At 25.5% G+C, this 24,019-nt stretch overlaps 1 protein-coding gene across 5 annotated transcripts in view; it reads right to left on the bottom strand.

The window, feature by feature from the left end:
- LOC127290211 (beta-arrestin-1) overlaps window positions 1-24,019 on the bottom strand; it is a 55,106-nt gene that overhangs the window by 15,451 nt on the left and 15,636 nt on the right. For 3 of the 5 annotated variants that reach the window (XM_051318650.1, XM_051318648.1, XM_051318649.1), the window contains exon 3: window positions 23-239. In XM_051318650.1, the coding sequence (XP_051174607.1) occupies window positions 23-158 (136 nt within the window). In that variant the 5' untranslated portion in view covers window positions 159-239. Of the gene's footprint in view, window positions 1-22; window positions 240-510; window positions 648-24,019 lie in introns of those variants that run through there. The other 2 variants (XM_051318645.1, XM_051318647.1) reach the window with 2 other exon arrangements.

Here is a 24,019-nt window from a genome sequence, read left to right on the forward strand (position 1 = left end):
TTAACAATGTCATCGAACTCACCAATTGGATCAACGCTGGTTATGTGATCCACAAAATCTCTTTTCCCAATGTAAACAGTAATTTTGCCATTTGGACTGGATTTTTTAAAGACACGTGTAGCTCTTTGCTGCTTTCCAGCTCCGTCCTCGTTGTCCATCACGTATAAATCGGTACTTAGAGTCGCCTCCAAGTCATTTGACTCCTCAGAATCCGAAAATTCGGATGCCGAACTTTTCCACTGTAACAAAAAGAAAAAACAAAGTTCCACTTAACATTCATTTCTCAAAATCGCGAATTTCTAAATTTAATTCTTCCAACCACTAAAAAGTGAAACTTTTATTTTCAGCATTTTTAAAAATAAAAAATGATTATTCAAATCGAACGATTTCTTTTTTTTTCTCTGTTCCAATTTGAAAATAAAAAAAAAAAAAATTCTAAAAAAGTCAAAGAATAAAACACTGTCAGAACAAAATGTCAAATTAATTTTGCTGTATGGTAAAATGGATCACCTTGCGCATAGCTTAAAACTGTTTTTTTTCTTTTTCAAGTCGAGAAGAATAAACAGAATGGACAAGAACGTTCAATGAACCGTCCGGTGAGGTGTCGCACAATATCGATCAATGTCGCGTGGCTCGAAGGGCTTGCCAAGTGAAAAGAAAGAAAAAAAAAAAAAAAACAGAAAAAAAAGAAAACCTTAGGATCTAAGCTCTCTTCTTTAAGTGTTACATATAACTGACACTTCACGTCGACGATGTATTTCGAAACAGGTTTCTCATAGTCCAAGAAATGTTCTTTGAGAAAAATGGTATCGAGATCAAAGAATCGAATATCTTCTCTTTATTCAAGATGAACAGTCACTGCGGAGTTAATCAAGAAATGAATGTCAATTTCAACTGGTCTTCATTCTTAACACAATAATACTATATACATATAATAATTTGTAACATCCAGAGGACTGTAATTGATGACGTATATGTAACCCATATGCATAATGTCAAACTATTAAATGCCGATAATCTCACTATATTAAACCTTTGGGGATTTGATTTCAATTTGAAATTATTAATATCTCTGTTTTCTAAATTCAATAATTGCATTTGAAGAGCAGTTATTTCGATTCAAATAAAACATTTAATTTCCACAATGATGAAGTTTTATATGATTAACGATTTTTAAAGAAATATTTTTTTTCTAAATGAAAAATTTTATTTTCTAAATAATGTTTATTGATCAATTATTAAAAAAAAAAAAAAACATTTTTTTATTATTTTCCATCTCAAAAAATAATTTGTTTTCTAATTTTTGATCATAAATTTCAGTATTTTAATTTAAAAAAATAGATCAAAAATTAATAAAATTTGTAATTTCTCTCTCGAAATGAAATATAAGATTTCTTTTTTCTTAAAAATATAATTTTTTCCAAAGTGAATTTTCTGATGACCTAGAACGATCTTTTTCCATTATTTAATTTCCCTTTACAGTATATTTCTTTTAGGAAAAAATAGAGGAAAAAAAAAGAAGGAAAATTAATGTTGGTAGAAAGTTCAGTAATTGGAAATTGTGAAGTGAAAGAGCAATAAAATTATAAAAGTTAATGTGACAAATTCCAAAGGGAATTATTAATGAGTGGTCTAGTATCGAACTCTTATATATAGTATATATCGATAATAATAATGATAATAATAATAATAATAATAATACAAGATTAAATTTTGTGTCGCATTAGATTGAATGAGAATCTCTGATGAATCGGTAATGTAAGCTTTGATTGAACACCGTTGACGTCATTATGGGCTATAAAGCTACTGTTATACTTAACACGTACACTGTGCACATAACATACGTCGACAGAATTAAATCGATGAAAATAGCCTTCGTCAAACTTACAAATTTTTTAAGATTCAATAAACATTTGACCTATTTTTTGCCATCAACTTATTATTCAATTATTTTGAATTTTATTTGATAAGAAGAATTTGATTCTAAATTTAAAAATAAAATCTTTCGACAAAAAGAAAGTTATTATTATTATAAAATAATAATGTCTTATTATGATACCTCTATTGTTGTTGCTTTGAATCAACTTTAAGACGCAAAAAAAGTCTCATTAAATAATATAAAGAAAAGTCGAAAAAAATCGTAATTTTTTTCAAAATAAATTTAATTGAGTTAAAAAAAATTTATTTATCAAAACTTTTTAATCATTATTTAAGTTTTTTTTTTTTTTTTTTTGTATTTTTCGTTTAAAGTTAGTAACAAAAATTTTTATTTTCATCCAATTTTTACAAACAATAGATTATTTTATTCATATTAAAAGATTCCCTACAATTTTGTTTGTTGAATTTTGTTAATAATTTTTTTTCAAAACTTATTGAATAAATAGATTTTTATATTTTTTAAACAAAATATTATTATTTAACAAAACAAACAGGAATTGTATAGAGAATCTTTCAAAGAGCAAAATGAACTTTTATTTTTAAAAATTGAATAAAAATTACAATTTTCCCTCAACTTTGAACAAAAAAGACAAAAATGTTAAATAATTATTATTCTCTCTAAATCTGAATAAGTGAAATTTCACTTAAAATGTGTCAAAAGTCTTCCACGTAGAAAAATAAGTGTATATGCACTTTTAAATAAGTGGTTTTCACTCAAAAATAAGTGAAGTTTCACTTATTTTTAAGTGCATATACACTTATTTTTCTACGTGGAAGACTTTTGACACATTTTAAGTGAAATTTCACTTATTCAGATTTAGAGAGTTTAATAAGAAATTTTAGGCCAAAAAATTTACATTTTTTTTTTGAAAATTGTACAAATAAATCTTTTAATATTTAGTAAAATTAATTTTAATTATAAACTTTGATTTGGTGATAACACAGAAAAAACTTGGACTCATTTTTGTTGCAACTCATTTTCTTTTGGGTATCGAAATGAGTATGGGACAAACTTCATGTTATTCAAAATGATATTGGCTGGAATTTCAGATTTCTAAGTTGGCATCATAAGCAGAGTAATTTTGTATTTCAATTATTGTTTCTAATATTTCAACAACACCAGAAAGATTATTTTGACCAGTACGAATATTTAGAAGTTTTTAAATAAAAATTATTTATTATTATTTACGTAGATAATAATTAATTTCATAAGTTTTTAAATTTACCGCTATTATTTAAGTTGGCAGTACCGTTCCTGTTGTCAAAACACATGTTTTCATTTTTCTAACCTAAAAACATATTTCCTTTATTATTTTATTACGCGATTACAAGCAATTTTTAATCAAATATATTAAGTCTAGCGTGTTATTTACTTCTTTGTAATTATTATATTTCATGTTTTTGTGCAAAATTATTCGTTATTTCACAATATTTTTCCATTTTTCTTTTTCTCAAAATGAAACTTTCCTGTTTCATTTTGATACTTTTACCTTAGAACTCGAAATGAGACAACCAGTTTCATTTTTGTTGCGAATCAAATTGAGTATAGAATCTATACTCAATTTGAATTCAGGTTTTTTCTGTGAAAATAAATTTTTTAGTTTGAGATTATTTCAAGGAGTTGAACCGCCTTAAATAATAAATTAATTTCATTCATAAAAAAATAATTCTTTGACAAATTTTCAAGCAACAATTCAGTAAAACGGATATTTTAAAAAATTTAGCAGTCTTTTTTTTGTTAAAAAAAAACTTTCAAGTCTGATTTATGAAAATTATATTTTTATTTTCGGCAAATTTTTTAAAGATGAAATTAAAAAATTTTCAATCGCAAGCAGAAAGGTGTATACAAAATTTTTTTTCTTCTTTAAATAAATTCATGAAATATTGCTCACTCTATATTATATTAAAAAAAATTTTTGAATAATAGATTAATAATCAAAATTTAAACTCATAAAATTTATTAAAAATGTCTAACTCAAAAATTATTTATTTAAACCTAATTTTTTTCTGAATTAAATTCTACTAGAAGAAAACAACATTATGAACTACATTTTTTCAATATTCAAAGTTAAAAATATATCAATCTTTTTAAATTTCAAAAAACATAAAAAATTGCAATTAAAAAAAAAGAAAATTGTGCTTTAAAATACTTGACCTAAAAAGTCAACATTTTGCAAATTAATCCGCTGATGTTTTTTAAAACTATAATTACTGCAAATATATACTAGAGGAAAATTTTAAATTTTAAAGTAAAAAGCCAGGATTATCTGGTATAATGGTATGAAGAGTTCATTTTTAATGATTCTAATCTCAAATAGGTTTATGCAGAAAGATAAAGAAGTCTTATTATCTTGACATATGAAAGAGTTTAGCCATCTGAATCTTCAGCTTTAAAAAAATAATAATAATAATTTTCTATTTCTATTGATAAGAAGCTCTTTAATTCTTAATGCATTACATAAGATACTTTCCAATTTATTCAGTTTTTCTCTTCCCTCTTTCGATGTTAATGATGAATGTTCTCTAACAATATATTCTCGTCCATTACATCATCAATTTAACATTCCTCTCAATGAAATTATTATTCAAGAGGGGAAAATTTATACTGGAAAACGAAAAATGATATTAGCAATTCGAGATACAAAATATTTCTTTTTATGACGAACTACAATGATATTGACGAAGTATACAACGTTTTTGATCAACGATTATAGAAATCAATTTTTATTTAACACGGAAAATTATAAAATTATTTACCTAAAAAAATATTTTTTATAATTTATTGATTAATAAAAACTACAAGAAATATTTTTCAGGCAACAAATTATTTCTTTAAAAATCGTTTATCATAAACGTTGCGTAGTTCAGTATCGTTTAAAAAAAACAAAAAAATAAAATAACGCATTTAATGAAAATTTTTTAAAATAAATATTTTTCAACACAAAAATAATTTTTAAGGCATATACCCAGAGAAATTTTTTACTTGCATTTATTAGAGACAAATAGAATTTATTTGAATAATCAAATAAAAATTAATTTGTCTAATAAAGTTTTATTTGTCTTAAATAAAAAATTTTATTTAGCACAAATAAATATTTATTTGGCACTTTGACAAATATATATACTCTTTCTCTGGGTGAAAAATAAAAAAAATAGACAAACAAATAATAAGGATTATACATATTTAACATTTTTAATCCAGTTTAATTATTTTTAATTTTTCATTGTGAGAAGTATATTAAACTATTTATGTCAATTGAGCATGAGAAATAAGTATATTTAGATAGTTTGACCATTGAGGTCAAGTGCTGGATCGCTAAACCGATTCAGATGATTAGAGCTCTATATAGAGAGCGAGAGAGAGACCCTTTCTGAATTATAGCCAGTGCGTGAGTTGTCCACCACCTGGTCTCAAACACATATATCACATAGAAAATTCTTACCACCTACGTAATGGCACGTAATTTTCAGAGGGAAAACGATAAACGTCTTTTTCTCCAACTTATGCGATTTAGTCAAAAGTTACAAAAATAAAATAAAAAAAACTTTTGTCACTCTCTGAATGAAAATCGGAAAGTAAGTACATAAAACTTGTCCATCAGAAGTTTTTCTTTCAAAGTTCTTCAATAAAAAAAAAAAAAAAAACATTTCTTTGGCGATTTCTCTCTTTATTTTAGTATATAAAAATTGTTGCCCTTCAAATTATATTTATAAAAGATAAATAAACATAAATATTATTAATAATAATATGTGATGCTCCACGAGAAAAGGGACCTTAAAGGCAAAAAGTTTTAGGTTATGTTTAGTAATTGCATTAAGTGACGCTGAGCGTCGACGCCAACTTCATGGAGGTGTTTTTTGCCTCTAAGGTCCCTTTTTGTGGAACGTAACATTTATTGATGAATTTATCACTCAGTTGAGAATTGTATAGAAAATCATTTTTTTCGAGTTCGAAAGAATGTTTTTTCTTCAATAATTAGTAATATTTTAGTCAACTTGTGAATTTATATTTTAATTGAATAAGATAATATATAAATTAAGAGCAGGAAATTAAATTGACGTATTAGCATTTACGTCAATGCATGTATTTTGATAGCAATCAGATCTGTAACTCAAGACATACAAATAAAAAAAAAACCTTATAATCTAATTTCGTTACGGCCTACTTATTATCAGTCAACCAAGTGTATTAAATCTTGATTGTTCCTGCTTGAAATCCATGTATCCTGAATGAGTTAAAATACAGGAAAAGGAATTTTTAAATCGGATATGTGGTGCAATTTATTGTTTTTACAAGAATATATAAAGGTTTCCAGTGTTGAGCAGAGGAAAAGGAAGTTAGTTTAATATCGTAAATAATACATGAGGTTACGAGGGCTAATCACCACAATCCCTGCAACCGTGTCGAGTGATATTGCTCATATGCTGGTCAAGATTTATTAAGAGTTAGTGCGCCTTTCAAAACTTTGAGGTCAACACTCATTTATTAAGAAATATTTCTTTTTTTTTAAACTAAATAATATAAATTAATAAATACAAATTTCATTTTAATTAATATGATTAAATTTCAAATAAGTTATACCGTCAACCGAGACTATATTCTGATACACTAGGGGCTATTATGGTACACACTAGCTTTTAATTTGTAAAATAGTCATTTCAAAATGTTAAGTTTTGACAATTAGCTTTAATTGTGAGACGCACTAATAAGCATTCAAAATAATTTTTTAGAATTTACATTTAATAGAATTTCATTAAGGCCAGGTCCAAGTGAGGCAGCGCCATCTACATTGATACTAAAATTTTGGAAAATTTTCAACAGCCTTTTCTTGAAAACAAGAAGGTAAAATGCTTTTTCCTTTATGGATAATTGATTATTGGCAAGATATACACCAGCTAAAACTTTTTTTGAGTTAAAATAATAAAAAAATTTCATGTCAATAAATTAAATATGAGCACTTTTTTCACAAAAACTGTAACAGTACTTTCTCAGAAATTACAATCAAAAATGCAATTTCCATTTGGATTTTACTCATTATGACAGCCGTTTGGCAGGTTATATATGTCACCAGACGTTTCGCAGTTTTGCCGAAAGGAGGAGATTGGCGCTGTTGCTAACCACCTGAAATACATAATCTACCAAAGGGCTGTCACAATCAGTAAAGCAGTATCAATATGTTAAATATTTAATAAAATTTTTTTTTTGTTATTTTCGTGATTGGTAAATCTTAGGTCGTGTATTTTTTAGCGTTTATTAATTTTCCAAATATAAATTGCATTTTTGATTCTGATTTCTGAGAAAGTACTGTTACAGTTTTTGGGAAAAAAGTGCTCATATTTAATTTATTGACATGAAATTTTTTTTATTATTTTAATTCAAAAAAAGTTTTAGCTGGTGTATATCTTGCCAATAATCAATTACACAGGCCAACAAAATTAGCAAACTTTTTTGGTGCGGCAAATGTCAGACCTGTTTCTGATATGCTTTTTCATGCTGAACACAAATTCGTAAACGAAAAGTTCCTATCAGCTCTAGTTTTTGAGAAAAACGGGTTTAAAATGTTCAAAAATCGCGTTTTTGGCTAACTTTGAGTACCTCTAGCTCTGAAATAAAAGGTCGTAGAACCTTCCACTTGGGCTTAAATTGAGGCTTAATGTTTCAACTATTATCCCCAAAAATGACCTATCTTGCACCATAACCTCAAAGTCATTTGTTATCCATTTTTGATTCCGAAATATTAATTTTGTAAAAGTTTGAGCGCGTAAATCTAATCCTTGAGGTTAGGGTGCAGCAATGTAATTTTTATAAACTACAGTCAAAGGATGAATTGAATTGAAGCTCAACAAGAAGCTTCACTCGCCTTTGGTTTTATTGACTAGAGTTATTCAAATATTACCAAATAAGTTCTGTAGTTAAATACTAGTTACCAACAATTTTGAGGTTATTAGTGTATAATATAATTTTTAGGGCTTGTAGTCTAAAGTTCAAACTTTATTTTAATTCAAATAAAAGGTTCTATGAACCTTTTTTCTTTGCTAGAGGTACGCGCTCAAATTTTTACAAAATTAATATTTGCGAATCAAAAATGATAACAAATGACTTTGAGATTATGGTGCAACATAGGTCATTTTTGGGGATAATAGTTGAAACATTAAGCCTCAATTTAAGCCCAAGTGGAAGGTTCTACGACCTTTTATTTCAGTGCTAGAGGTACTCAAAGTTAGACAAAAACGCGATTTTTGAACATTTAAAACCCGTTTTTCTCAAAAACTAGAGCTGATAGGAACTTTTCGTTTACGGATTTGTGTTCAGCATGAAAATACATATGAGAGATTCTTTTTCAATCGCCCCAGCCCAAAAAGTCAATGTTCTGGGATTGGCTTCATACTTTGGTAAATTGTTGTCCTATATGATAGTAATAAATCCCTAAAATATAAACTCATTAAAAACATATTTGTAGAAAGTAGAGGGGGTTGAAGTTTTGACGTTAAGGGTAACATTGTCATTTTCAAATCCGTTTAACTATGACAAAAGTTAATGGATTTTAATTTATCTATAATGAATTTTATTGCATTTTTCACGTACTTTTCAAAAATGTATACGAAATTTAAAAAAAAAAAATTTTAACCCCTTTTTTTTCAAAATCAACCCTTATTTTTCGATTTTCACCCCTTCGGGTATTTTTTTTTTTTTTTTTTTTATTTTCATTGGAAAGCTGAGGTTTTTTCCGATGATCTATGTAAATATGAAAATGGGACAACAATAATTTTGTGAGAAACAGAATATTAAAGTAGGCGGTGCCGATAAGGGTGCCGTTAAGGGTAACATTGTCATTTTCAAATCTGTATAACTATGACAAAAGTTAATGGATTTTAATTTATCTATAATGAATTTTATTGCATTTTTCACGTACTTTTCAAAAATGTATACAAAATTTAAAAAAAAATTTTTTGACCCCTTTTTTTTCAAAATCAACCCTTATTTTTCGATTTTCACCCCTTCGGGAATTTTTTTTTGTTTTTTTTTTATTTTCATTGGAAAGCTGAGGTTTTTTCCCATGAGTTATGTAAATATGAAAATGGGACAACAATAATTTTGTGAGAAACATAATATTAAATTAGGCGGTGCCTATCTAAATCCTCAAAGATGATCTCCAGGTACACCCCTTATCGGCACCGCCTACTTTAATATTCTGTTACTCACAAAATTATTGTTGTCCCATTTTCATATTTACATAGCTCATGGGAAAAAACCTCAGCTTTCCAATGAAAATAAAAAAAAAAAAAAAAAAAATACCCGAAGGGGTGAAAATCGAAAAATAAGGGTTGATTTTGAAAAAAAAGGGGTTAAAATTTTTTTTTTTTAAATTTCGTATACATTTTTGAAAAGTACGTGAAAAATGCAATAAAATTCATTATAGATAAATTAAAATCCATTAACTTTTGTCATAGTTAAACGGATTTGAAAATGACAATGTTACCCTTAACGTCAAAACTTCAACCCCCTCTACTTTCTACAAATATGTTTTTAATGAGTTTATATTTTAGGGATTTATTACTATCATATAGGACAACAATTTACCAAAGTATGAAGCCAATCCCAGAACATTGACTTTTTGGGCTGGGGCGATTGATAAAGAATCTCTCATATCAAAAACAAGTCTGATATTTGCTGCACCAAAATCAGTGTTGGCCTGTGTTATCCATAAAGGAAAAAGCATTTTACCTTCTTGTTTTCAAGAAAAGGCTGTTGAAAATTTTCCAAAATTTTAGTATCAATGTAGATGGCGCTTGCCTCACTTGGACCTGACCTTAATAGAATTTATATTTGACAGAATTTTTGTTTCTTTGATTTATTATTTAATAAAAATTAATTTTTTAATTAAAAAAAACTTCTGTCCTTCGATTTTGTTGCTAAGTGCTAAGATTTTTGTGTCAGAAAATTGAAAATAAGTCAACTATAATTTTACAAGGGGTATAACATATCCTTAAAAAGTAAAATCTATTTTTACATGTTTTTTAAGTTAATTTAAAAACTGTTTGATATAAAATATCTTAAGGGGCCGTCCATAAACCACGTAGCCAGTTTAGGGGGAGGGGGGGGGTTCAGTAAAATTCTACGGTAAACTACGTGGGGGAGGGGAGGGGTTCGAGCCATGACTACGTAGTTGTATTTATTAAGTCATTTATTTTGATATTTTTTAAATTGCGCGGATAATTCCAATGTCGAATTGAGGGATATATGAATATAAAGTAGAATTTTTGTAAAATTAAATATGTATAAATTATTTTAAAATGATTATTATAAACTTGATGAAAATAAGAAAAATAATTGGGTCTCACGAATAATATGCCATGAAAATTATAAAATTGCATTTTTAGTGTTTCGAAATCACCTGCTTTTAGAAATATTACTTAATCAAAAGAAATTAATACAAACAATATTGTAAACAAATTTTTATTAATTAAGAATTCTACAATTTATTAAATTTTCATTCATTGAAATTTTTAATTAGCTATATTTTTATTTATCATAATTATTAGAATGAATTTCACTTTGTCGATTTTGCTGCCAAAACAAAATGGTAAATACATTATTATTTCATTTTAACAAACATTTAACTGGTAAGAATGTTTCAGTTAAACTTATTTTTATTAGAATTAATTTTTAATAGAAATTAAAAGTTATGTAATGTTAATATTATTAATTAATTATTCGAATTACTATATAATTTGAAAATTATATAACGTAAAATTTTCATTAAAAGTAATTTTTTCTTATTAAAAAACAGGTGTAATATTCTTACAGATGAAATTTTTGTTAAATAAAATTTAAATCCCTTCAGATATTAAAAAGTGTATATTGTATAAATTATTTATTATTATTATATATTTATTATTATTTATTATTATTAGTATAAAAAATTAAAATTAAAATCCCTTATGTGTTCTTAAATTGAATTCTCTTTATTGGAAATTGTTATCTATTCAATGGAAATACATTTTTAAATAAGTAAAAAAAAACTACGTTCTACCAGTGGAGGGGGGGGGGTTAGAGCGAAAGTCTACGTTGGTCTACATGGGGGAGGGGGGGTCAAAAAGTGCCAAAAATTGGGCTACGTGGTTTATTAAGTTATTTAAATTAAATACAATAAATTCTTATTAATAATGTTTATTTTTTTTAAAAAGAGATCAAGAAACTTTCCTAAAGATTTATTTGAAATGTTCGGAATATTTAATTGCAATGTTTAGTGAAAATTGTGTAAAGATTTAAATGTCCCACTTAAATAAATGTTAAGCGTGAAACTTTCCTGAACATTTATTTAATCGGATCATTTAAATCTTTACACAATTTTCACTAAACATTGCAATTAAATATTCCGAACATTTCAAATAAATCTTTAGGAAAGTTTCGGTGCGCTATGGGGGGGTAGTAACAGAAACAGTCGTAAAACATTTTAGTATGACTAAATTAACATGTTACTTTTTGACCGAAGAGCTTAATTTAAAGAAAAAAAATTTTTTTACTTTATTTTATGAAGAAAAAATAAATTTTCTACCATAATAACCCCATGAGTTTATATAACTCAGATAAAATTTTTTTTTTTTAATATAACTTGCAGAAATCCTTAATAAGAAAGGTTTTAATAACATAAAAATATTGATTTCGTTCAATTAAAAGCAACTTAAAATAACACACATAGGGAAAAGTTATTTTTCACTTTTGCTAACAGTGAGATTTCGTCCCAACATAATAAATATCAGGGATATATTATATGAGCACACAAAATATGTCAGAATAGCATAAAAGCTGATATTCTTTCTTGGGTTCTTTTATTACCTCCTCTTTCTCCTCCTCTCTAGAATTCTTGGAAATTTTTCGCAGTGTCGAGAATAGGGAAAAAAATTGAGAGAGTGAGATAAGGGACGAGAGAAAAAAAAGAGATAAAAAGAAAAATTGAGAAAATGCGGAAGTCGTAAAAAGTTTGCATGATTTAAAAAGACAAATTATAATTATACCAATATATTATTTTCATATATATGTATATAGGAATGATATGAGAATGATATAAAAAGGACAAAAAAAAAGATTTTGATTTTTTATATATTATATTATGTATACCTGAGACAGCTTTTATTGTGAATCAAAATCGATAATAGAAAATTTATACACATATATGAGAGAAAACTGTAAATTCAGTTTGACACACAAAGTACACAGAAAAATGCTCTAGAAAATCGCGAGACGTAACAAGACTACATATATATATATATATATATATATATATATATATACCTATATAGGTGACGTTTGACTAGAAGCTTTTTACGAGCTTCATCGTAAAAGATGCCAAAGAGACCATTTATTTAACGGTAGCGTAAAAATATTTTTTTTCCCACTCATTTCGCGCAGTGACAGCAATTTTCGATTTTTATAGTTTTGAACTATAAATTTCTGCGTACAGTAATAGATACTGATCACACACTGGTATTAGACACTTGAAATAAATATATGAGTATTTAAATTATCCTTTTTATATAAAACTGAACTCATTTTTGTTACAGATAATTTTAACATTGGTGAAATTCACAATGTTTATGATTAACGTTAAGGAAAACTTGAAATTGTGGGATATATATATATGTTTTGAGCGAAAAACCAGAATCACTTTTGCTGAATGAGTGTAAAAAAAATAATGATTAGCATATTCACTATTCATTTTGAATCCATAGTTTTTGTTCTTTATAGAAACGGTTTGTTCCTAAACGGGTTCAATTAATTCTAGCAAAAGTTTCTAACACGACTAAACGTATATATATATATATAAGTAAACTTAAGTGTTTGACGACTACATGGCTCACGAGATAATTAATCGATTACAAACATATTACTCTCGAGCAATATCTTACAAGAACGTAGAAGGTTGCTTTGATTCAAAAAGGGGACAATTTCATTACGGTTGGAAATTTAATTGACAGCGTAAATTTCGTCCTCCGCTCATCATTTTCGCAGCTTCGAAATCCAATAAGAGTGTATCAACAAAAGCATTTTCAACGAAACCGAGCTGAAAACAGCGTTAAGTAAATTTACCGAGATGTATAATAAAGCTCTGATAAATAACATGGACGAAACGCAATGAATATTCTATTCAGAAAATTAATCTGCGAATTGTGGCATCTACAAAAGAAAGAAAAACACAAATATTCTACAAAAGCTATTGCGTGAAAAGAAAATTTCTACTTGATTATACCGAGTTTGCTAAATAAATTTAAATATTTCTAAAATATATCCAAATAGATTTATATACCAGTGTGGTAATTCTAAAAAGGGATACAAAAATTTCTTAAATGTCTAAGCATTAAGAAATTTTGATTTTATAAATATTCCCTTAAACTTAATAGTAGAGCTGTGCAAGTTTTTAAAATTCGAACCACTCCATAAGAATTAACATGGGCTCGAATCGAATATTCGATCCGAGCCCATACAAAATTCGAACTTTTGCACAGCTCTACTTAATAGGTAGTGCAAATTTACATTGTTTAATAATAATAAATAAATAATGATTTTTTAACATTTCAATTAAATTTTCTTTCAGCTCAGATAAAAATCGTTATTTTCATTCATTTTACAACACCCAGAGAAAAATTATATTTAAACCAAATAAATATTTTATTTGAGTTAAATAAACGTAAATTTGTCTCAGCACCAAATATAGACTTTTTATTTGTTTTAAATAAAAATTTTATTCGACATAAATAAAACATATATTTGAGCCAAATAAAATTTATTTCAAACAAATGAAAATTCCATAGTTAGTGCTGAGACAAATATATCTCTTATCTGGGTGAAACAATAACTTATTTTACTCATTGAAATATCCTCTAAAAAAAGTAATTTTTTCAATGTTGTTAAATTTAATAAAAAAAATTTGATTTGTGTATAATTTTTGAAGAAAATAATTTTAACATTGAAAAAATTACGATTGTAGAGAATGTTTCAAGGAGTAAAATAAGTAATAAATAAGTAAAATAAGTTTATAAAAATTATACACAAAAATTACAATTTTTGTCTAAGCTGAAAGAAAAAAAATCAAAATGTTTGAAAAATAATAATTTGACCCTAGATTTTTATACAAACGAAGCTGACGTACGCAACGTTTATATAAACGATTTTTAAAGAAATAATTTTTTAAAATGAAAAATTCTATAATTTTTTGCCTAAAAAATATTTTTTTATAATTTGTTGATTAATGAAAACTACAAGAAATATTTTTTAGGAAAAAAATTATAGAATTTTTCATTTTAAAAAATTATTTCTTTAAAAATCGTTTATATAAACGTTGCGTACTTCAGCTTCGTTATACAATCTAATTTTTTCTAAAAAGTGCATAACTATATTTTCAAAAATTTGTTAAAATTACTTTTTATTATCACAGAAAATTAAAATACATTAAAATAAGCTGCAACGCTTATTATTTTAATCCAATTTTACTTATTTTAATACCAAAATGGATTAAAATAAGCAAAATTGGATTAAAATAATAAGCGTTGCAGCTTATTTTAATGCCTTTTAATTTTCTGTGATAATATTGAAACAATAAAAGAAATGTGAAAACAAGAAACAATTCCTGAAAATTGGAGGATGGCAAGGATATATCCCATATGAGCCAAAAGTTTTGAACGTTCAAATGAACGAAATATTTTTTTGCAACTTCTTTAAGTACCAATTTTATAACAAAATTTTGTTTTAAATATCTAAAAAGAAATTATTATTTTAATAATTGGTTAATTTACTGTTTTATTTTACATTGACATCATAATTTTTGATAATTTATAGATTAAAAAAAATATTTCGTTCATTTGAACGTTCAAAACTTTTGGCTCATTATCCCATTCACAAAAAAGGAGATACAGAAGATGTAGGAAATTACTCTTTAAATATGAATCAGTGAAAAAGTCACTGGTCTCAAATCAGTCGCTAAATTCTAGCTATTTGAATAAGTGGTTTTCACTGACAATTAGTGACATTTCACTAGAGAATCAATTACTTTGACTGAAAATCAGTGAAATGTTACTGATTCAAATAGCTAGAATTTAGAGACTGATTTGAGACCAGTGACTTTTTCACTGATTCAAATTTAGAGAGTATAAAGGAGTTTCACTACTAGATGCATGATATAAGATATATTAACGATGTTAATGGCACAAAGACTAGGAAAATGATTACATCAAAAACAGTTTTTCTGAGGATATCAAATTGAGACCATAAAGTGTATCAAATTGTTGATAATGCAACGTTTTGATGCTGTTTATGGTCTCAATTTGAGAGCCTCAGAAAACTGTGAAGGAAAATTAACAAAAGGGTAGGCAGGACTCAGAAAAAAGAGAGGCACAATGGAACAGACATTTATATTAAATACAACGATAGGAAACAGGCTTAAAAAAATAATAGGAAAACTAATCACAGCGTTTGTTGATTTAAAAAAGGCTTTTGACAAAGTAGACCGGGAAAAGAGACGCAATAAACGAATTAAATAAACAAAATTTTTCTAATGGATATGACTGTCAAAGCAGGGGCATTATATGGAGTTGAAATATGGGGGTGACAAAAGAAAGAAAAAATTGAACGAGTACAGGCAAAATTCGCCAAAGCAAGCATGAGTTTACCGAAGAATACTCCAAAATACATTTGGAAAATGGAAACAAGAAGAAGAGAAATAGATATTGAGGCTTTTAGAAGAATTAGACAAAGATAGATGGGCATACAAATGTTTAAGGGAAGAAGTAAGATGAATCAAAAACGGGAATCAAAACATGATTTGGGACAAAGAATCTGAAGTGAACATGTTACTGAGAGCCAAGGAATTAGTGTCAATAAAAGAAGAATAAGGCATACAAAATGATTGGGCAAAAATAGATAAATCCAGTTGTTGTTGTGAAAAAATTTTGGAAAAAATGAACAACGAGGCAAGGGATCTATTGCAAAAATGGCATTGAGGAAGAATAATGGAGAAAAAGGATTGTAAAAAAGTTAAACCAAAAAATAGACATTAATATTTTTAAAGTTTTTAATGAAATTTGTCTTATTTTAGAAAAACAATAAATAAAGTGTAAATAGTGTAATGTATGGCTGTATCTAGACAAGAAACAAATTTTGTATTGTCAAAAGAATTAAAAATTCTATTCTATTTTCTATTATTATTTTAGTTTACGTTAAGTGAAATATTATATAATCCAGGCGCCAATTTTTTCAGGTATTATATTTATAGGATCTAATAGAATTACTCCATGTTATTAAAGTTCAAAAAAAAAAAAATTATTTTTAATCATTTTAGAATTTTTATTTTTTGAAGAGATGAAAATTTTTAAAATCCACATACCATTAATTGGAATTAACAAAAAAGCACCTTTCAAAAATTATCATTGGAAAATAATAAAAATTATTAAAGAGTTTGGATTTTAAAAGGATCAGCATGTAAAATTTTTATGTTTTTTTTTTAATGTTTTAGAACTCAAAACTACATTTTATTATGAAAAATTAAAGAAGAACAAATTTTTACCGTTTAAATTTTTTTTTTTATTTTTAAAAAAAGTTTTATTTAATCGGATCATTAACGTTGTGAACTTTAGCATCGTATGTGAGAATTCGAAATTTTTGCCATTCTATCAAATGACAATTCGTGCAAATGAAAGTTCGGATAGAAATTCGCTGAAATATAAATTCATGTCATTTCTAAATTTGGAAAAGTCGAGAAATTTTATTAAAAGAAAATATCTGATAAAGAAAAAGTCGATTTAATAAAAATTGAATTAAATGAAAACTTCAATTCAATAAAAAAAAATGTTTTCTTATAAAAGTCGTCTATAAATAGAAATGCAACATTAAAACTAAGAAACACTAAAAAGGAGTAATAAATTTTAGGGAATATATTCATAAATGTTTCTGAACATTTGACTCACTTTCATGTTTAGAGAATACTTGTAAATTATTAGTGTGCCTATATTAATTAACTGGTCATTTATTTTATTTAAATATAGAAAAAAGTAAAAGCAAATGTAATAAAAATTTCAATTTGAATATTTTCAAAGCTTATATTCATTAACAGAATCGCTGGAATATAAAATAAGCTTTTTCAAATAACGTTTTCAGTGTATATATATACGTATGTATGTAAAGATAATGTACCAGAGTACTTTGCTTTTCAAAGCTCTTTCATTTTTGAAATATTAAAACTTGCTTTACTATGATTCGAAATCCGGCTTTGCTTCATTTTCAAACTTTTCCTCTTTTCTCTAGACTTTCTCTCAATACAATTATATTGAATAATCGAACTAGAAATTTAATAAAATGGAATATATCGTATCAAATGTAGTAAAAAAAAAGTACAAAAAGAAAATAAAAGAAAGAGAACTCAGCGAATTTCTTTTTTCAGAAAAAAAAAAAAATTGTGTATATTGAGATATGAAAATGTGTGGAAATATCAATTCATTGACATTTGAAATATTTTTTTTTTCGATAAAAAAAAACAAGTATATAGTTGCTTCTTCCACAAGGACATTTCTCGATCGAAGAGCTTGATTAAATGACGCGTAAAAGTACTTTATGGCCGGCAGGAAACTTGTGTGTCGTGGGTTGTTTCGGCATGCACGAAGGCTTAGGTTGCATGAAACATGGATGTAGATGGTTTTTAATTTGTCAACTTACACTCTTTCGTTGGAAAATTAATAGGGTAAGTCTATCAAAACAATAGAAAAAAAAATAAAAATTGCACTGTCAATGCAGTTTTATATTCAATTTTTCTCTGTCTATACCCATAAAATTGATATTTCACGATATATACAAGATTTTCCTACCTCAAAAATTATAAATGCATCATGACAATCATAAATTGATACTAAAAATTTTTACATGAAATTGTTTAATATTATATTTTGTCCATCGTTAAAAAATTGTATCTGCCATTTTATAGCTTTTAAGCTCTGTCTTGAAAGCCCATTGTCGTTTTTTAAGTGCATCATAAAGCACTTTACTCGTCTGCCTGAAAACTTCCAAATAAATTTCTTTCGACTGTAAAAATGCGTTTAAAAATAAAAACACACCTAAATAAAATTTGAAAAATTGAATATTTCTTTCATGTTAATTTTTCACGATTTAAAAATATAATTTCAAAAACCATTTTAATAATAATAATAATAATAATTGTAGAATCAAATTGTATTTAGCGTAATTGATTGTGGCGCGTTCGAGTAATTGTTTCATGTGTAATCTTCCGTTATTAGATTTCTGTCAATTCTCTGCTTTCGTGTGTATTGTGCGGTTGAAACTCGACCATACAATGTGCTTCATTTCGCCCCTTGCAATCCAATTTCAGATATGAATATCAAAATGAAAAATAAAGCATCAAACTTTTCTCTCTCAGTAACTGTCAAATTCTTCATCAACACTAAATTATTAATTTTCCGAGAAAAAAAGGGACAAATCCATATTTAATTAGATTCAATTTAATTAAAAATCTATTTCATCCGCATTAATATCTTAAAACAGAGCTACAATGATTTTAAATTAATGGGTTATTTACAATTAAATCATGATTTACATCAGAGTCTTTAATATTACAAATTTTTAAACATTTTAAAAAAAAAATTATGATTATATCGATCCTTAGAAATTACAAGTTTATTACTAAAAAACATCACTTTTATAAAAATTACACAGCAATAATAATATATACACTTTAAAAATGAAGGAGTTGAATTTCAACTTCTTAGATCCTTAGATGATGCTATAAAAGTCCCACCCTTTTTGAGTTAAAGCGAAGGGAGTTAATGCTTTACGAGTTAATTTTATGCCTAGGAAGTTAGTTTTAAGGAGTTAATTTAATTATTAACTCCAATTTTGAATTGATTTTTAACTCGAAAAATTTAACTCCATAATTTTTTTTACAGTGTATAAAGATTTTTACCTTAAAAAATTTACCTATAATAAATTAATAAACTTTTAATTTATGAGGAGGTATTTATTAGAAACAAAAAAAAAATTGAACTTTAAAAGTTTTTAGGTAATTGAAAAATGCTTTTTTAGATAATTAAATTGACATTTTTGAAAATAATTGAATTGCAAGTGATTTTGTATTTAAATTTTTGGTAATTTTATTTGATTTAAAAAAATTTCAAACAATTATTGAATATCATAAAATTTTTAATTGAAAAATAGTTTAGATAATTGAATTTGTGAAGAATTTCATTAAAATTATTGAAAATAATTAATTTAGAGAAGAATTTTAGTTTAAAATTTGTTAAATAATTGAAATAAAGAAGATCTAAAGAAGTAATGCATTGCATTGTTTCTAAAATTAAAACATTTCTTTTTGCATCATTTAAATTTAAAATTATTACGTCTGTGAAGTTCACAACTATAAACTCTTTTAAAGACCATTAAACGAAAAGCATTGAAAAAATGTTTTTAGTTAAAATAATTATAATAATTTGCATAAAAAATATTTTTTCCTCGGAATCGTTAATCATAAATGTTGTAAACTTCACTTTATTATGGAATTATTGACTTTTTAAAAATCTCAACAATTCAAAAAAACATACAATATTCGATAGTTGTATAATTACACGGAGAGAAATAGATGGTAAGAATTTATTATCTTAAGATGGTAAAAAGTAGATGTTATCCGGTACTATCGTTATGCTACTCGGTACTATCAAAGATGTTACAAAAAATATGGTTATGTTACCCATTACAATCATGATGTTACCCCGTACAATCTGGATAGTAACTGACGAAGCTGAAGTAAGCAACGTTTATGATAAACGATTTTTAAAGAAATAATTTTTTAAAATGAAAAATTTTATAATTTTTTGACTAAAAAATATTTCATGTAGTTTTCATTAATCAATAAATTATAAAAAAATATTTTTTATGCAAAAAAATATAGAATTTTTCATTTTAAAAAATTATTTCTTTAAAAATCGTTTATCATAAACGTTGCGAACTTCAGCTTCGTTAGTAACTGATAGAATCTAGATTGCTGTCCGTATATGTAAGATCAAATATGGTACCTGTTACTATCTAGATAGTACCCCGTACCATCTATTTCTCTTCGTGTATTAAATTTATCGTTTAAATATTTATTGAAAAACCAAGTACTTAAAAATAAATTTAATTTCGTTTAAATGAAAATAATACTTTCAGTACACTAGATGAGAATATTTTGCAAATTAAAATGTTTCACATTTGAAGCACTCGAATTTCATCATTATAAAAATCACTTATTCATATTTAGAGAGCATTTTTATTTTAAAATATTAAAAAATTTAAATTAATAGCGAATAAACCAATAAAGTAATTTTTACGATGCTGAAGTACGCAACGTCAACGATTATAGAAATCAATTTTTATTTAACACGGATAATTATAACATAATTGTTTACCTAAAAAAATATTTTTGTTATAATTTGTTGATTAATAAAAAACTACATTAAATATTTTTTAGGCAAAAAATTATATAGAATTTTTCAAATTTCTTTTATTTAAAAATCATATTATTATAAAATATATGTATGTAGTAATAAAATCTATTAAATATTAAAATATTTAAATAAATTATTGAACAAGAAATATATTCTCAAACAAGTGACAATTTTTGTTTCCAATGCGTGTAAAACTTGCAGATCCTATCACCTCTCAATTATAAGGACATATAGATATTATCTTTTAGATATTTATCTCGTTTCTAAAATAGAATTTAATTATAATATGAAACGGATAATTGTTTGCTGCTCTGAAAAGACATCAACGCCGCAATTAAAATTTAATTGTAATTCTAGATTTCGTCGCTTCAAGATAATTACTAATTAACTGTTATAAATATATATATATATGACAAATCGATGATGATGGTATCTTGGTCAAGTCTGTCCCAAACAACACCAATCACCTGAAGAATGAAGGTTAACAAGTTGGAGAAAAAAAGTGTCGAAATTTATCATTTCATTTTTATAACACAAGGGGGGGAAATAACCGAATTACAAATACTTATCTCAAATCGATGTTTGTTTAAGATTTACGAGGAAATTGGAAAACACTTTTAAGGCAATATGTTTTGTGCAAATGTTTATCGAATTTTATATATATATAGGAATATCTTATTGTCAGAACATGTTTATATATATAAATGTCAGGACACTTCTCGTGCAATAACAGTGAAGGTTATTGCACTTCTCATAACAATGAACACGGGATTTGTATTTTTCCCAATGATTGCAACTGTTGTATGTGTCAACAAGAGAAAACCTTATATAGGTAATAGGTACATGTTGTTCTCGACCTACTTCCAGCAATTTCGTTTGGTAGCTATTTCGTTCAGAGTTATCATATAAAACCACAGTTACGAGTTTGTAACTACATTGTGTGCGAAATTGTTCCATCATAACCAATTCTCGAGATTAAAAAGACATTTTAATTAAATTGCTATTCCTGAATTCATAACAAAAAAGACTTTTTTTTTTTGAAATATTAAATCTAAAATAACAAGAGACATATGGTTGCGAAAGTCCTTAAAAATCATAAGGTCGCATTTTCAATGTTTCAAAATTCAAGTAATCAAATTTTTATTTAACAGAAGTTCAATTAAACCATTAAACGTGGCTGATTTAAAGCACAAAAACTATTTTTCTATTTGAGTTAACTATTTATTGAACTAAAATGTTAAGAAGATTTTTTTTTCATTTAAAATTATAGATTAATTAACTGAATTTCTAATAAGTTTTCAAATTTTTAAAGAAGTTTTAAGGCTATGTGATAATATGATTCTATGTACATTAGGTAGGGGAGACCGGGGCTGTTCGGCGCAGGGGTTGCTTGGCTCACTTGAGTTTATTCAAAAGTTAAATTAATTTTTCTCTTCATTCAAGTTAAAATACTTGATGAACTGTAAGTTTGTACAAAATTTTATTAATAATCATTAATTATTGTGGAGTAAAGATTAAAATAACTGATTTTGGCACTCCAAAGTAATTTTTTGGGAAATCTCTTTAAAAAATGAATTTTAGAAGAGCTCAAATATTAAGTTTTGAGCTCTATACATTTGTTATTAGGAAGCAAAAACATTTTTTTGATTTATATTAACAGTTTTTATAAAAAATTAATAAATATTCCAAAAGTACATTCGGGGTTATCTGAAAATTTCGTTAAATATTAATAAAATGAATAAATGAAGTTGATTATATGAAATTTATACATTAATAAAATAATAAAATTACAGTACAAGACTTATTTTGTTAAGTCTTTTAAACATGCCTTTCTCTGTCATAAAAAAAACAGATAACAAATAATATTATAAATAAAATTTGTTTGTTTTTTCTTCAATATTTTAAATATGTATAGTATAGTAAAAAATAACGTAACTATAACGGAAGCATGTACGAAACAAAAATTAACTCTAAAAAGTGACTTTTTTCAAAACTGAAGTGATCAATTTAAATTTATTTTCTTGATAAATAAAAAAAAAATTTTCCGTTTATTCAAAAGTGGTATTTTTTACAGTTAAAATACTAGTTACAGTTTTTTTTTAGTACTATACTCATAGATTTTCACGATGTATACTCAACATTTATGGTCAACGATTAGAAATCAATTTTTATTTAACACGAAAAATTATAATATTGTTTACCTAAAAACCTATTTTTTTTTAATTTGTTAATTAATAAAAACTACAAGAAATATTTTTTAGACAAAAAATTGTATAATTTTTCATTTAAAAAAATTATTTTTTTAAAAATCGTTTATCATAAACGTTACAGCTTCGTAGATTTTCAAGACTTTATTTTATAAATAATATAACCTTTGTGCCCCTTATCATTCATTTGTTTCTATATTTTATTTATTATTTTTTAATTTAATATTACAAAAAAATATCCCAGTAAAAAAAAATTACTTTCTCGTATGGAGTGCTTCAATTTAATTATTTTTAGTTTTTTGATACAAAATGCCGACTAATCCAAATGGTTATTTAACAAAATTTCTATTGAACTGCAAAAATTGAAATTTATCAGAAATTTGCATATGAAATAAAAATTTTTTAGTTAGTCAAAATTTTAAATGGCTATATATATTTTTTTATTATACCATTTTTATTATTCCATTTAACATATTAATTGAAGCTGTTGAAGTGATGATTTCTTATTATTTATTATTCACAACTCGAAAATAAAACTTTAAATAATTGTGACAAAATTTCACTATTTTCAAACCATGTTTTAAAATTTTAATTTTAATAACAAACAAAAAGGTTTTTCAATTGTTTTATTAAAAACGAATCATCAGCTGACAGTTCATGTCACTTACTAAACTAACCACGCATATTTTTCAAAGTAAGCATGTAGATACCAGATGCGCAAAAACCAAAAGTTGACTTTGACGCAGTAAATTTCTATGGTTTTTTCGATTTGAGAGAGAAAATTTGTTTATAAAACAAAAACTTAAAGAAATATAAATGTCAATAATCATATTTTCTTATGGCTTCAAAAAATAAAAAACTCTGCAGGGAAATTTTAAATTAAAAAAACTTTCATTGAAATAATTATTTATCATCTGCACATAAGGAAGTCTTTTTTTGAAAGTTTTAAATTAATTTTACAAAAGGTTTCCGAATAATCAAACTTTTAAAAAAAGTACAGATCGTATGTCAGCGTTATATAGCTATAAAGATAGTTCTGTAAGATGAGTATTTTTCAACAAAAATTTTCATCAATTTGTATATTTTAAAATTTATTTATTTACTGTTTTTTTATAATATTTTTTAATAAAATAAAACAATATTAAATAATAGTTTTGAATCTCAATTAAATTTTTAAAAAAAACTTCAATGTTTGTTAATTACTATCTAAAATAATTGGACTCCAAAAAAATATCAAAAAGAAAAAAATTGCGCTTTTTTATACTTTACAAGTTGGTATTTTAAAATTTTTTGTTTTTTAATTTTCATTCACTTTGATACTATACACGCCCTAAAAAATACAATATCTCGCAAACACATTTTAATTAATTTTTTTTTCTATCTCTCGTAAATTT

Source organism: Leptopilina boulardi, unplaced genomic scaffold (genome assembly GCF_019393585.1).
Source record: "Leptopilina boulardi isolate dan_hultmark-lab unplaced genomic scaffold, ZJU_Lbou_2.1 LbouV2_58, whole genome shotgun sequence".
In the NCBI taxonomy this organism is placed as follows: Eukaryota; Metazoa; Arthropoda; class Insecta; order Hymenoptera; family Figitidae; genus Leptopilina; species Leptopilina boulardi.